We start from the raw sequence: 15,725 nt of genomic DNA, 5'->3' as shown, positions 1-15,725 counted from the left end.
ACTTCTTTAAGGAGTCCACTGGTACAGAGTTCACATGGCACTTAAGCTGACACAGGCATAGGTGCCAGGACAGGTTCTTCGAGGACAGGTGTTGTTACAGGCACACCAGGGTCAGTTGATAGACCTTTAGGTTCACCAAACTAGGGGGTAGAGGATGAGGTTCCCTATGGGGAAGCTTCTTCAGGGAAGAGGAGGCACAAGTGGCTTCAAGACACCTTGAAGGAAGCAGAGTCCATTGGTCCTCCAAAGAGGGTGAACAGGGAGTGTGCCACCTGAGCGATTTTGCAATTATGTAGCCAAGGCTACTAGTTGTTGACTCTGAGCCTACTAGCTATGAGGAGGCTGCCAGCCAGGAGGTATGGAGAGAGGCTATCGTGGAGGAGTATGCCTCTATCATTAAGAACAATGTCTGGGAAGTGGTGCCTAGGCATGAGGGCAAGTCAGTTGTGGCATCCAAGTGGCTTTACAAGATCAAGCATGCTGCAAATGGCAGCATTGAGAAGTTCAAGGCAAGGTTTGTGGCTAGAGGGTTCTCACAAATAGAGGGAGTTGACTATGATGAGACCTTCGCTCCCATAGCTCAATACACTTCTATCCGATCCCTTATTTCTATTGCTGCAGAAATGGGTTGGCAGATCCATCAGATGGATGTGAAGACCACATTTATGAACGGAGTTATAGAGGAGGAGGTGTATGTTGAGCAGCCACAAGGCTTTGAGGTACTTTGGCGGGAGACCCATGTATGTCGGTTGAGGCGAGCACTCTATAGACTTAAGCAAACTCCGAGAGCTTGGTATTCAAGGATTGATACTTACTTGCAGCAGATGGGTTTCACAAAGAGTGATGCAAATCCAAACCTATACTACATTGTTGTAGGGGATGATCCGCTCATTCTTATGTTGTTTGTTGATGACTTGCTCATTACTGGGGCAAAGAGACTAATTAGTGGTTGCAAGGAGGATCTTTCTATGGAGTTCGAGATGAAGGACATTGGGCCGATGCATTACTTTTTGGGGCTTGAGGTGTGGCAGGAGGAGGGGCATATCTTTCTAGGGCAGGGGCAGTATGTTGTGGATGTGTTGAGCAAATTTCACATGGCAGACTGTAAACCCATGTCTATACCTATGATCACCAGCTGAAAGAATCTTCATGCTTCAGATTCTAGGTTGGTGGATCCCACATTGTATAGGCATCTTATTGGGTCCTTGATGTATCTGGGCAACACTAGGCTAGCTATATGCTTTGCAGTGAACACACTTAGCCAGTTCATGGTTGAGCCTAGGAGGGTGCACTGGGTCACTGCAAAGCACATTCTTTGCTACGTGCAGAGGATTGTTGATTATGGTCTGGACTATAGGCGGGGAGATAGAGTGAGGTTGGCAGGTTACACAGATTCAGATTGGGCAGACTGTGCTTCTGACAAGAAAAGCACTTCAGGGTGTTGCTTTGGATTGGGTTCGGCAATTGCGTCATGGTTCAATCGAAAGCAAAAGTCAGTAGCTTTGAGCTCTTTTGAGGCTGAGTATATCGCTGCTAGCCAAGCTAGTTGTGAGGCCATTTGGCTTCGCAAGTTGTTGTATGGCCTATTTGATCAGGAGTTGAGACCGACGGTTATTCAATGTGATAATCAGAGTTGCATTAAACTCACGGAGAATCCAGTGTTTCATGACAGGTCAAAACACATTGACATCAGATATCATTTCATCAAGGACTATGTTCAAAAGGGGGCAGTGACGCTAGAGTATATATCAACAGATGAGCAGGTGGCCTATGTTCTCACGAAGTCCTTGCCATGAGGCAAGCATGTCCCTTTCAGGGACAAAATGGGTGTGGTGAGAAACACTTTCCTCGGTAAGAGGGAGTGTTGATTTTTAATGTACCGTGGACAAGTGGTTTCCCATGTGTTAGTCTCTACCTAGGGAAAAGTGTCCAAAATAATTCTTAACTAAGTGTGACTTTATAAAGTGAAAGTGACTTTATAAGTGGTAAAGTCAATGTTAAATTATAAAGTGAAAAGTGACTTTAGACATAAAGTACAATGTGGTACTTTATTTAATGGGTGAGTTAAAAAATAGAAAGTGAGAATTAAATGCACATTTATTTTCATCCCTTGATCTAAATGAATCCGAGCCATTAGATCTTAGGGTTGCCCAAAAGTCATTAAAGTAAACAAAAGGGGGAAAAGAAAAAAAGACACTGCATTCATTCTTCATGAGCAGATTGAAAAAAGGAAAATGAGAGCTGGAGAAAAATTCTGAAGGAGAAATTTGTTGCAGCAAGCTAAAGGAGTGATTTTTGGGCAAAGCTGGGCATGGAAATCAAGGCATAAAAGAAAACATAAGGTACACTACGAACAGCATTGAATGTTGTGAGCTGCACGCCGTTCGAGATATGTATTGAAAAAAAATGTACAGTAGTACAAAAATCCATATAGTTCGTATAGAGTCCGTACAGTACATATTTTCATCTTCAAGTGGGCACAAAAATAGAGGGAAAGTGGGCACGATTTTCAAGGAGTTTTGGCCTGAAGAGATAAGTCGTATTTTGCTGTTTTGTTTTGTCTGCAAATGTATTTTTCCTAAACTTGAAAGATAAATAAATTTGAAGAGCTCTGTAACAAGTTTTCCCCGGAGAAGATTGAAGGGGTTTTGCCTGGGTCTATGTTGACCAAAAATCTGTGTATTTTTATGTGTGTTGTTGGTTTGGTTATGTCCATATTTATTTTCAGCATGTGTTTACAGTCTCATGTGTTTTAATCTGAAAATTTGATTTCTAGAATTCTATATGTGGAATGTATGTTTATGGGAAAGTGCATTTAATTGAATGGGAGTGATAAGGTGAAATTAAAACAGGATTGGGATTGCATGAAACTTTTTTTTTAGTCATCAAATTTCAACACCAAATCTCTCTAGTCTCATAGTCGATCCATTGGCCAAAGGTGCTCCATTATAGGAGCCAGTCCTAGTTGGATTTTGTCACCAGAAGAAAATCTTAGATAAGAGTTGGGGCGACTAGTGCATGCACTCCAAATTCACATTTTGTCCACATAAATAATCAAGGGAAAATTTAGGCAGGGTTGTGATGGCAATTCTACACAGAGTTAATTAGTGTGGTTGGTTGTCATTGATGTCAACCCAAGTAGCACCAGTGATGCCTCACCTTTTGTCGACCAAAATGACATGAAAATTCATGATTGTTCGAGTCCGGACCATCCTTGTTGGACTCTCCTCGTCAAGCAGTTTCCAGTGGTATGTGGCACGCCACAAGTGGCCTCAAGGTTTGTAAGTTATGCCAATTTGAAGAAAAAGGGCACAATGTGTAGGAAAAAACCCCAAAAAGGTTAATGTTGTGGCATCTTATTATTTGGTCAATATCATGGAGTCAAAAAGAAGCCTTACTATAATATCTTGTTGAAGACATCTTAAAATCTGACCTAGGGCATCATGGGGTTTTGACTTAAGTTTTTTTTATTCAAGCCTCTCTCCAAAAGGGTAGCGGCCTCATCCTTGGGCCTCAAATTGAAATAACATTTAACTTCAAAGATGATTACCCTCCTAATATCCCTCCACAATTTGAATTTCATGATTCAAAATCCTCCTTCAAAGTCTAATTCAGTTACCTTATAGAAGCCCCTCCATAATCTATAAAAAGGGTTGAGATCTCTCTCCAAAGGAAACAAATTTAATGAATATCTCCTGAGATCTCTTGCTTTGAAATTCGACCCCTGTGCAGACAGCGAAGAAATCAGAAGAGAGGGTTTGAGAAGGATCAGTTCAGTGGGAGGGTTTCGTGGCGTCTTTCTTGAATTTATTTTTGGGTTTTGGGATTCACTGGGCAATTTCTTTTGCAAGTGAAGGAGCAGCACATATCTTCGACCCTCTAGGGAAAAACATTCTGAGTCAAATCTCTTCATTACAAGTCAGCAAGACGGATTGTTTATGTCTGGATCCTTGGGCTTGAAGTATGTGGACTTATTGCATTAAGTATTACATGGAGCTCTGAGTTGCATGGCTCTATTCTGAGCAGAATTTTTCATATCTATCTGCACCATATTTCCTTTAAGACCTACAGTCCAAAGCTCCTTGTCTGCGGTCAAAGTGCCCTTCAATACCAGCGAGTTGAGCACAATTGAAGGGCATCATTTGAAGGCACTGAACTAATGTTTGCAGATCTCCTTCACCCTTAAGGATAGACATGAATATATATACTCATGCACCTGCAATCAGGCCTGTCGTTTACAACCTAATCTTGAAGAAGAATAAGTGGTATAACTAGTAAGAAGTCTGCGGCCTAGTCAAATATCTCCATCCTTGCAAACTGGAGTGTGGCATTCTGAGTATAAGAGACGATCCTAAAGTTTTTAGGTTCAAATTCCAAGCCCTAATGGAAAACCTATTTGTTGCATCATTCACTGAAGAATTGGATCTTATAAATAAATAAACCATCATCTACAGCTCTACAAAAGGCCGACCTCTAACTTGAGAGAATTGATGCAAATAAAGACATATACCTAAAGCTCCAATCATTCAGTGACAATGTCTTATTCTTGGAGGATCTTACAGTGCTCAAAGGAATGGTTTATTCCTGATGTTTTATAATCACAGTCTTGTTTGAAGGCAGGAACGAAAGCATGTTAAGAAGTTAAGCAGTACTCCATTATATGTATTTGAGACCAAAATTTGTAATCAATCTGACCTATTGAAGCCAACTTAAGTAAACAGACCAAATCCATTATGGTGACAACATTTGCGAGATAATTTGAGTTGTTGTTGAGGTCACTTATGGCATAAGCATTCTTGACAAAGGGTTCATCAAGGGTTTCTTCCGGTCATAATAGCAGCAAGGTCTCATCTAATCACTGTACAGAGCAGTAAGGGCACAGCAGTTTCATCATTGTCTACAGCAGTAAGGGCAGAGCAATTTCATCATTCTCTACAGTAGTGAGGGCAGAGAAATTTCATCATTATTACAACAGCAGCTTGGAAGAAAGAGTTATTTGTCATCAATTAAATCTATCATTAAGTGATTTGTCAGGGTTTTGTGGTAAGGGTATCTGTATTTGGGATTTCATTATTATATTTTTGTTGATGTAAGTGGGTCATTGTCCCTGGTATGGGAGCCCACAATAGTTGATTTTACTTATTATCATTTTCAGGGTGGTTGGGTGGTGCTAGGCAAGTGGTTGAAGTCCCCTTCAGGTTGGAGCCTGGAAACAGTTCAAGGCGGTAGGGTGTTGCAGCATCCTTTCAATTGACTACTGATAAAACTAGGGCATTGGAGCGTCCTTCCAGTTGGAGCTGGAAAATTGAACGCTTAGGGAGTTGGGGCTTCCCTTTCAGTTGGAGCTGAAGCATTTTTTATGTACTCACAAAATTATTAGAAAAGCATTCGGTGGTTTTTTGTCCCAGAGGGGGTTTTCCACCTAAAAATTCTTGTCTAGTGTCTGCTGCTCATTTATGATTTTGAATTGATTCTGAAGATTAATTAATGTTTTGAGAAATATTAATAAATTACTAATTGCTAAGAAATATTGATTCACCCCCCTCAATGTTTCCAACAGTAAAAGGTAAGCCACATTTTCATTTCATCACAAATTTCTCAAAAATAAAAAATGTTTTCAATTCCCTTGTTTTATATATATTCAAAACAAAAACAAAAACAAAAAAGAGAAAAAAAAATTGCTAGTCTGCTTAATTTTCCAATTTTTAACTAGTTTGGCACTTGGATTTCGCTACAAAGACTTGTCCAATTGGCTCACAAAAAGTATAGTGGCTTTTGTGTGCAGATAAGGATTATAACAGCAAGTTACAGCCACATGTTACAAGGTAAAACAGGCACTTTTCAAGAATTGACCTCCAAAAATATATTTTTCCCGTCCTCTTCAATTTTTCTTGCTTCCAAAAAATATTTGAATATTATTTGAAACATAAAGTCCATCCCAAACTTGTTAGGGTTAAAAATCAGCAAGGAATAAAATCAGGGTTATTACCCTAGTGATTTAACCCCAAAACTGAGCGTTGGTTTTCAGATTTGAATATCTTTTGAAAGACTTAGTGTTTTGAAGTGCTTGTATGCTCATTGGAAAGGTATTTTAGTGTACTAACACCTCCAACCCATAGACAAGTTTTATTTGCACATTTTTAGGCTCTTAGGTGGCCCTAAAGTGGGCCCTATCTTGCTGGTCCTCTGTTTTTTTGCAAAATATCAAACTTACAGGTCTAGATAAACAAGCAGAAGTATTATTTACAGCCATATATCTGGGGCATAATGAAGGCTAATCATCTCCTAATTGGTAAGGGTTGTCTTACGCTCAATTTGGTACTTTTACAAGGTTTATTTCACCATTTTATTGAGTGTGTTGATTGTTGGTCTGCAATTTATTGCCATAGAATATCATTTTCAGATTTGCAATCTAAACCAACTCCTAGGCCTCATCTAAACCATCTTGTGGCGGAGTGTTTTGATTGCATAGGAAAGCATCCTGTGGCATTTCAGGGGTTGGCCTAAACAGTGCGGACTTGTGCCAAAGTGACAGTGGTCACTTGTCCTCTGTGCTGCCACTCTAGCATCGTGCCGAACCTTTCAAAGACTGCTAATCTGTGCAGTAACAAGGCCATCTCTGAGATCTACTGCACAATCACCCAAATCTGAAAATTAGTCCTTGAAAGAAATATTGAAACTCTCTAACTGTTGGTCCATTCCAAATAATTAATTTACTGTTGCTGAATTTAATTTAATGCAGAAACTAATTCAAAACATAGCATCAATCACACAATAGCTAAAAACATAAATAGTGGAAGCAAAAAACAATTTCATTCATACACAAGCAATTTCTCCATCAAGATCAGCTTTTCATTCCCTATTCAAAGCGAACAAGGAAACCTCCACAAGCTGCGAAAAACAGCATCTGCAGACTGCACGGCTATCAAAATCACCTTAGACACAGATCTGTAGAAAACCCAAGAAGATATAGCTTGAAATAAGACTGTATGGCCCACTGTACAGATCTGTATAACTATATGGATCTATTGTACAACTTTGTATGATTGTATGAATCTACTATGTGTCTCCATATCACTGCATGGATACGTTGTGCAACTATAGTATGGATGGTTACTCTAGCTCCTCTATTGTTCTTCAACTCTACTCAACTAGTTGTCCTTTTTCGACAAAAGCTGCATCTAAACTCTCCACCTGACCCGCTTTGATATGTTGTGCAACTATAGCATGGATGGTTAATCTAGCTCCTCCCTTTTTCTTCAATTCTACTCAACTGGTTCCTTTTTTGACAAAAACTGTGTCTAAACTCTCTACCTGACCCGCCTTTATAATATTAGTTGATACCTTAATCTACCAAAACCCTAATCTCTCAGTGAGTTCTATGGTTGAGATTAATCCTAGTCTAAGTCATTAATGTATGAAATACAGTTTATTCGACAATTAAATATAAAACTTTTCACTTTTTCCTAATTTGATTACAAAATAAAGTTACTTTTCATTCCCTATTCAAAGCGAACAAGGAAACCTCCACAAGCTGCAAAAAACAGCATCTGCAGACTGCACGGCTATCAAAATCACCTTAGACACAGATCTGTAGAAAACCCAAGAAGATATAGCTTGAAATAAGACTGTATGGCCCACTGTACTGATCTGTATAACTATATGGATCTATTGTACAACTTTGTATGATTGTATGAATCTACTATGTGTCTCCATATCACTGCATGGATATGTTGTGCAACTATAGTATGGATGGTTACTCTAGCTCCTCTATTGTTCTTCAACTCTACTCAACTAGTTGTCCTTTTTCGACAAAAGCTGCATCTAAACTCTCTACCTGACCCGCTTTGATATGTTGTGCAACTATAGCATGGATGGTTAATCTAGCTCCTCCCTTTTTCTTCAATTCTACTCAACTGGTTCCTTTTTTGACAAAAACTGTGTCTAAACTCTCTACCTGACCCGCCTTTGTAGGAATTTACAGGGTAAGTTCCACAGAAAGAATACCAAAAGGACACCGCTCACAACCAGATCTCAAATCAATACACCAGTATTTTTGACGTGGTTAAAACCCTCAGAGTGCAAGGAGGGAAACAGTCCACGGCCTGTCCCAACGTGGGTACTACAGGCAATTTATTAATCAAAGAATGAAAATTTACATAAGCTTCTCTCATGCACGGATTACCCGAACAATGACCCTCCATGCGCTTTAAATAGAACTCATGGACCAATCGGGTGTCAAGCCACGGATCAAGTGTCGGTAATACCGAGGTGAGAGTGAACCGTCGGATCACTACATATCGTGACCGTCGGATTGTAAGTTACAAAATGTACAACGGTAAAGAAACACACTTTACCTAAATCTAACCTAACTCTATACTAGACCAAGTTGAACTTAACTATATCCTATGTGTCGGAATATCCTAACATCCCCCCTTAAGAACAACTTGGGATAGGATTGAAGGATTTACAAATATGACACAATAGGAGAAGGAAGGAGGCACTAGAGCCTATCCCCCCTTAGTGACAACTTCCTGAACTCCAAGCATATATCGAAGTTTAGTGAACTTCGCCTCTGTGAGAGCCTTTGTGAAGATGTCTGCAACCTGATCATCTGTTGGACAATATTGCACTTCAAGAACATGGTCATGAATGAGCTTTCTGATGAAGTGCATGTGTAGTTCAATGTGTTTGCTGCGCTGATGCTGGACTGGATCTTTGCATAGCTGAATGGCACTTTGATTATCACACCAAAGTGTGGTTGGATGCTGCTGCTCAAAGCCAAACTCTGATAGGATCTGACGAAGCCACAAGGCTTCCTTACTAGCTTCCACGGCACCACGATACTCTGCTTCTGCTGACGAAAGAGAAATGGCAGCCTGTTTCTTACAAGCCCATGTAATAGGTCCTGAACCAAGAGTGAAGACATAACCGGCAGTAGACTTCCGATCATCATGGTCACCAGCCCAATCAGAATCAGTGAAACCAACTAACAGAGGAGCTGCTTTGGCACTGTAATGAATCCCAAACTGTACTGTACCTCGAACATAACGAAGTATTCTTTTAGCTGCTTTCCAATGACTTTCACGAGGGTTTTGCATAAAACGAGCAACAAGGCCAACAGCAAAGGAAAGATCAGGACGAGTATGGGTTAAATACAAGAGTTTTCCGACAAGTTGACGGTATAAGGTAGCATCAACTTCAGGAGAAGTACAAGAGACTGAAAGTTTGACTCCAGACTGAAAGGGAGAAGGGGCTGGCTTACAGTCTTCCATGTGAAAATGACGAAGAATATCACAAGCATACTTGGACTGGGAAAGGAAAATACCCTCCTGGGATTGCAAGACTTGAAGACCGAGAAAATAGTGTAAGTGTCCTAAGTCTGTCATTTCAAATTTCTTTTTAAGGCTGGACTTCACATGGTTTATAAGGTTGGGATCACTACCAGTAAGAATAAGATCATCAACATAAAGAACAAGGATGATAAGAGAGTTGCCCACTTTCTTGGTGTAGACAGTATTGTCAGAATGACACCTAGAAAAGCCAGATTCTAAAAGAAAGCTATCCATTTTGGCATACCAAGCCCGAGGAGCTTGCTTGAGGCCATAAAGGGATTTCTTAAGTCGACAAACAAGGCTGGAGTCTGTTTGTATGAAGCCAATGGGTTGTTCCATATAGATTTCTTCCTGCAAGTCCCCATGCAAGAAGGCAGATTTAACATCCATCTGATGGACTTCCCATTTTAAAGAGGCAGCAAGGGAAAGAACAAGGCGGATAGAGTTCATTTTGGCAACAGGGGAGAAGGTTTCAGTGTAGTCAATGCCTTCAACCTGTGAAAAGCCCTTAGCAACGAGACGAGCTTTATGTTTATCAACTTTCCCATCTGGTCCATACTTGGTTCTGTAAACCCATTTACATCTAACAAGTTTGCGTCCCTTTGGTAGAGGAACAAGATCCCATGTATCATTTGTCATCAATGAATGATATTCTTCATTCATAGCTGCTTCCCAATGTGGATGGCCTGAAGCTTCTGCAAAAGTGTCAGGATCATGATTTACTGGAGCTTGAGCCAGTAAAGAAGAGGCTCTTTCAAACTGAGAACGTGTACGTCGCTGATCTGTAGGATCACCTGCTGCATCCCGAGTAGCACGGACCCATCTTGGAAGTTGAGGATCCTGAGAAGGTGGGGGAGGATTATCATCCTCGCTTTCATCATCTGAAGAAGAAATGTTTTCAAAAGTAGAAGAGATAGGAAGAGGTGGCACATCCGCCGGACTAGGCTCGCAGGCCGATTTATTTTCATCAAATTTTACATCTCTTCTAATGATAACATTTTTGGACTTAAATGGAATAAGTCTATAACCTTTTACATCTTCAGAATATCCAACAAAAGTACATTTCTCACTCTTAGGTTCTAAAGCTTTATGCTTTTCATCTGGAATATGGGCCCATGCTTCACTTCCAAACACACGAAAGTGACTTACATCTGGTTTAATGGAACTCCAAGCTTCTTCTGGAGTGATATTCTCTAGAACCTTAGTAGGAGTGCGATTGATTATATAATTTGCACAATTAATTGCTTCGGCCCAAAAACTAAGACTGAGTCCTTTAGATTGCAGCATACAATTAGCCATTTCCTTTAAGGTGCGATTTTTCCTTTCAGCTACACCATTTTGTTGTGGAGTGTATGGAACAGTATGTTGCATTTGAATTCCATTTTCGGTGCAAAAGTTGATGAATGTGTTTTTAACATATTCTCCACCATTATCAGTTCTTAGCTTAAGAATTTGATGTCCAGATTGTTTTTCAACAAAGGCTTTGAAGGCCAAAAAAGTGTTAAATACTTCGCTCTTGAGTTTTAAGAAGTATACCCAAGTGCGTCTGGAGAAATCATCAATGAAAGTTAAGAAGTACTTGCAGCCAGAGAATGAAGCAACAGGAAGAGGACCACATAAATCACTGTGCACAAGCTGTAAAGGGGCTGAGGCGTGCCAAGAGGCACGTTTGTCAAAACTGTCCCGATGATGTTTTCCGAGTACACATCCGGAACAAACACCATCTCTGCAAGATACCATAGGAAGACCTGTCACCATATTTTCTTTACATAGATGCTGAAGGGAGCGATAGTTTAAGTGACCAAATCGCTCATGCCAAAGTTTGCTCACTTCATCATTATGAGCAACAAATACTGAGGGAAGATTGGATGACCCAAAGTTGTGAAACTTATACAACCTTTTGGAATCATCAGCAAGACCAGTAGCTAGAATCTGTTTAGGATCTTTTAGATCCTTGATTACAACATCATGAGGTGAAAATTCAACAATTTTACCTTGGAACCCATAATACATCATTAAACTGACCATTGTCTAGATGAACAGTTCCAGTCCCTACAACATTAAGAGATCTATCATCACCAATATATATATTTTTGGTGTTACAATCATTTAAAGAAGAAAACATGGCTTGGTTTTTGGCCATGTGACAAGAGGCTCCAGAATCAATGAGCCACTCATGAGAATGAGAAGAAGAAGAAGATACATTTAATGCATAACCAGACTGAGATGATTGACAATGACATGCAGAAAGTGCCATTCCGGAAGTTGAAGTTGAAGTAGGCTCCACATGGATGTTATGTTTCTTCATTGCGGCTTCCAAGGCTTCCATCTTCTTAAAGCATTTAGATTCTAAGTGGCCATCTCGATTACAAAAGTTACAATGTCTATCAGTCTTCTTCCATTTGTTTTTATTGGTCTTATCATTTTGCTGAAATGATCTTTCATTTTGAGGCTGAGATGGTTTAGGACCATTCTTTTGAGGATATGACTTCTTAGGATTCTTTGAATTTGGTTGCTGCTGGGCGGCTAACGCTTTCGTGGAAGAGTTTCCAAGATTAAGAAGACCAAGGTGTAAGAGTTTTTCTTGTTCTCTTATTAAGGAATCACAAAAGGAGTCAAAGGAAGGGGCCTTGTAGTCTTGTCCTTGACAAATGAAAGCTTCCCTTGTAGAATGGAAAGTGGAAACAAATACAGAGTAGGCTGGTCCCAACTTAGTAAGGATGGAATAAATAAGGTTACCATCTTCTTTCTTAACTTTAACACCTTCCAAGAGATATCTAAGGGTCTTGAATTTGGACAAGAAATCTTCAATGCAAGAAAAATTATTAGGATCCAAAGTAAGCAGCTCATTTTCAAGTTGATGGGCTCTAATTTCATTTTTAATCCCAAAAACTTTAGCAAGTTTTTCTAATGCTTCATGAGGAGTCTCAAGTTCTGCAATGTGGAATCTAAGATCAGGAGAAATAGACATCCCTATCAAACCACGTGCTTGATCTTGTCTATTTTCCCATTTTGCCGCCTTGTCTTCATCTTTTGGTTTCTTCTCTTGGTTTGTGGCTATTCTGAAGAGACCTTTACTTCTAAGTAAATCTTCCATGTAGGCTACCCATTGGAAGTAGTTAGTGCTGTCAAGAATGACTTGGCATGGACTTTCCATTTTAAAAAAAACTGAAGCTGAAGATGCTGAAAGTAAGTGTTCCAACGGATAGATCTCGAAAAAATAGGCGGTTTTAAAAAAAACGGCTCTGAAAAAGGCTTCCGGATGAAGAAGTTATGGCTTTTTGAAAAAAAATTGTTGACGTTGCCGGCAAAGTGCGCGAATGTGCGGGAATGAAAAAATCCGCCCCCACAAAATGGAGACTTGAACCCAAGACCTCTACTCTCTTAAAATAGCTTTGAACCAATTGATCTATACAAAAAATTTGAGAGAGAGAGAGAGAGGGGGGGGGGGGCCTTGGTTTGCTTGCTTGCCTTGAGAAAGCTCTTTTTCCCTACAAAACACAAAACACAAAACCCAACACGAATATGCAAAGAAAAACGAACCTTGCGGCTCGAAGTTAGCTTTAGCCAAAAAACTAGAAATTTTTAAAAAAAAATCTCAAAGTTAGCTTTAGCCGAAAAACTAAATATTTTTTTCAATGTTTCTGATTTTCCGAGATCACACTAAGGTGCAGGGAAAAGAGCATACGCATGAGAAAAATCCTTCCTTTCTGTTTCTGATTTGCCCAGATCGCACAGAGTCGCAGGGCAAAGAGCATACGCAGAAATGAAAGGTATAGATCCGGTTAAAAAAAAAGGCTAAATAAACTGAGACCGAAATAAGCAGAGAGAAAATAACAGTAAACTGCAAAAGAAACACTGTATACCTCCCGATCTGAAAAATGACGCAGCTAGGGCTACCGGAAACCTTTTCGCGTGAAACGAAAGGGGTTCCTCACTGGAACAGATGCTCCGAACGCAACAGAGCAGTCCTCTCGGCCCGAAAGCAGTCAGAAACAGCAGATCTAGGAAACGACAACCGCATGCAGTTCTACCGGCTTCAGATTTGGATCACCAACGGACGCGGCCCTCAAATAGCTCTGATACCATGTAGGAATTTACAGGGTAAGTTCCACAGAAAGAATACCAAAAGGACACCGCTCACAACCAGATCTCAAATCAATACACCAGTATTTTTGACGTGGTTAAAACCAATGTTGTTAAAAGCGCGATCGGGATTTAATCGGCGCCGGGAAAAAATCGGAAAAATCGTTAAAATCGGGAAAAAATCGGGAAAAAATCGTTTGGCACAAAAATATTCATTTTTTTTCATTTTTTTTCAATTTTTTTAATATCTAAACCATCTACAACATAAAATAAATACATTGACACATAAATATGATAAAAAAACTAATATATAAGATGTTTAATATCATTTCTAGCGCTAAAATCACACATAACATTGAATCATGTCCTGAATAGTAAGTCCTGAGTCCCAACTCAGCCTCAAAATATCAACAAAAAATATGATAATGTATCTCATCATGTCATAATGTCATATACAATAAAATGAAAGTCTAAGACTCTAATCCTATTGATTTCCTCTGCCCCTCTTGCGAGAAAATGTCACTGCTTTCCCTTTCCCCCTAGATGAAGATGCTGGTGCCTGTGGTGGTGGAAATGGCAGTGGAGTCTGACGTGCTCTAGAAGCTGAAGAAGTAGCTGTAGAAGTAGCAGCTACTGTAGGTAGACAGAGACCACGTCCTCTAGTGGTAGCCCGGGTAAGCTGTGTCACCTCCTCCTCCTGCTCCTCCAACTCCTCCTCCTCCTCCTCCTGCTCCTGCTCCTGCTCCTCCTCCTCCTCCTCCCCCCCCCTCCTCCTCCCCCTCATCCTGCACTAACCAATCCTCAGTGGGATCCATGAGAGGCCTCTCGGTCTCAACCCTCCATTCAGCAGTGGTGTCAATCTCATCCAATGAGATGGCTTCCATATCAGGTGTCTTGTCTAGTTGCCTCACCCACAATCGAAGATTGTAGTAGACATAGACCATGTCATTAAGTCTACGGGACTCCAACCTGTACAAAGTTCATGAAATAATAATTAATAATTAATATTATAAAAAAATATATTGTTTAATGAATTCAAAAATTTATTTGGAAATTTGCAATATTTTAAATGTTTAAGTGTTAAGTTGTTAACCTATTGCGCTTCTTGTTGTGTATTTTTTCAAATACACTCCAATTGCGCTCACATCCCGAGGAGCTGCATGTTTGGCTGAGGATGCGTATGGCAAGCTTTTGCAAAAGGGGTACTCTGCCACCATACATCTTCCACCATGCGGCTACAACAAAATTACAAATAAACATAAGAAAAAAATGGAATTTGAAGAGACAATGAAATTTGAAACAAAGTTACAAACTAAAAAATACCTGGCATTTTGGCCGTCCTATCAAAGATAGCCATATCAAAGCCAAATGTGCCACCTGACATCTTATACGTCTCAATTTGTTTAGAGATCTCCATACGTTGTTCTGGAGTTCTCACCATCTTCTGGACACAGGTTAATAATCCATCCATGATCTCAGCATCAAAATCAAACCCACATGCATAAGAAAATGCAGGGTTCAGGAAAAGCCCAGCAGCATGAATGGGACGATGGAGTGTTTTGTTCCATCGCTCATCAATGACGTTCCATAGAAGGAGTTGTCTCTGGAACCCATCATCTCCCTTGTCATCATAGTAGGACCGAATGGCTTCTTTGGCCCTGTCCATGGCTTCATACAAATAGCCCATTGTGGGCTTCTCACCATCTACCAACCGAAGAACCTTTACCAAAGGTTCAGTGACAGCGCACACCTCCTGCACTCCCGCCCAGAAGTCTTCTTGGTATGAAACAAGTCTGCAGACGGCCTCTCCTTCTGGTTTGCGGCTCATTGGCGAAGAACGCCACTCCTCTGAAACAAACATTCTCTTCAAATCCCACATAGATTTCAAGAGGGATTGAAGAGATATGAAACTCGTCGCAAACCGTGTAATGGCGGGGCGCACCAACTCTTTGTTGTTGGTGCATTTTCTCATCAAGCTAAGCACAGATGTGTGATTGTAAATAAATTTTGTGATGGTTTTTGATGAGTCAACAGCCTCTTTGACAAAGGGAATTTTCCCTATGTCCTCTAACATCAAATCAATACAATGGGCAGCACAAGGTGTCCAAAATAAAGTAGGATGCCTGTCCATAAGCATTCTACCAGCAGCAACATAATTTGCAGCGTTGTCCGTTATGACTTGGACAACATTTTCTGCACCCACCTCCAAAATAAACACATCCAGCAAATCACATAAATTTTTTGCATCTTTGATTTGATGAGTTGCATCAATAGATTTGATGAGTTGCATCAATAGATTTGATA

The 15,725-nt window shown here is 40.2% G+C and overlaps 2 protein-coding genes across 2 annotated transcripts in view; both read right to left on the bottom strand.

The window, feature by feature from the left end:
• LOC149226946 (uncharacterized) overlaps positions 1-15,725 on the bottom strand; it is an 85,895-nt gene that overhangs the window by 28,353 nt on the left and 41,817 nt on the right. The window lies entirely within an intron of this gene.
• Positions 14,213-15,711, bottom strand: LOC149226947 (uncharacterized). Its single transcript, XM_089376850.1, has 2 exons — positions 14,515-15,711; positions 14,213-14,390 (listed from the first exon to the last, which is right to left on the bottom strand). Exon 1 carries the CDS (start codon positions 15,709-15,711, stop codon positions 14,734-14,736), a length of 978 nt encoding a protein of 325 aa, XP_089232976.1. The 3' UTR covers positions 14,213-14,390; positions 14,515-14,733.

The sequence above is a fragment of the Pinus tabuliformis genome, chromosome J (genome assembly GCF_031772625.1).
Source record: "Pinus tabuliformis cultivar Carrire ecotype Pingquan chromosome J, CPIR1, whole genome shotgun sequence".
Taxonomy (NCBI): Eukaryota; Viridiplantae; Streptophyta; class Pinopsida; order Pinales; family Pinaceae; genus Pinus; species Pinus tabuliformis.
Note: the sequence above shows the minus strand (reverse complement) of the source record. Positions and strands in the feature narration are given on the sequence as shown.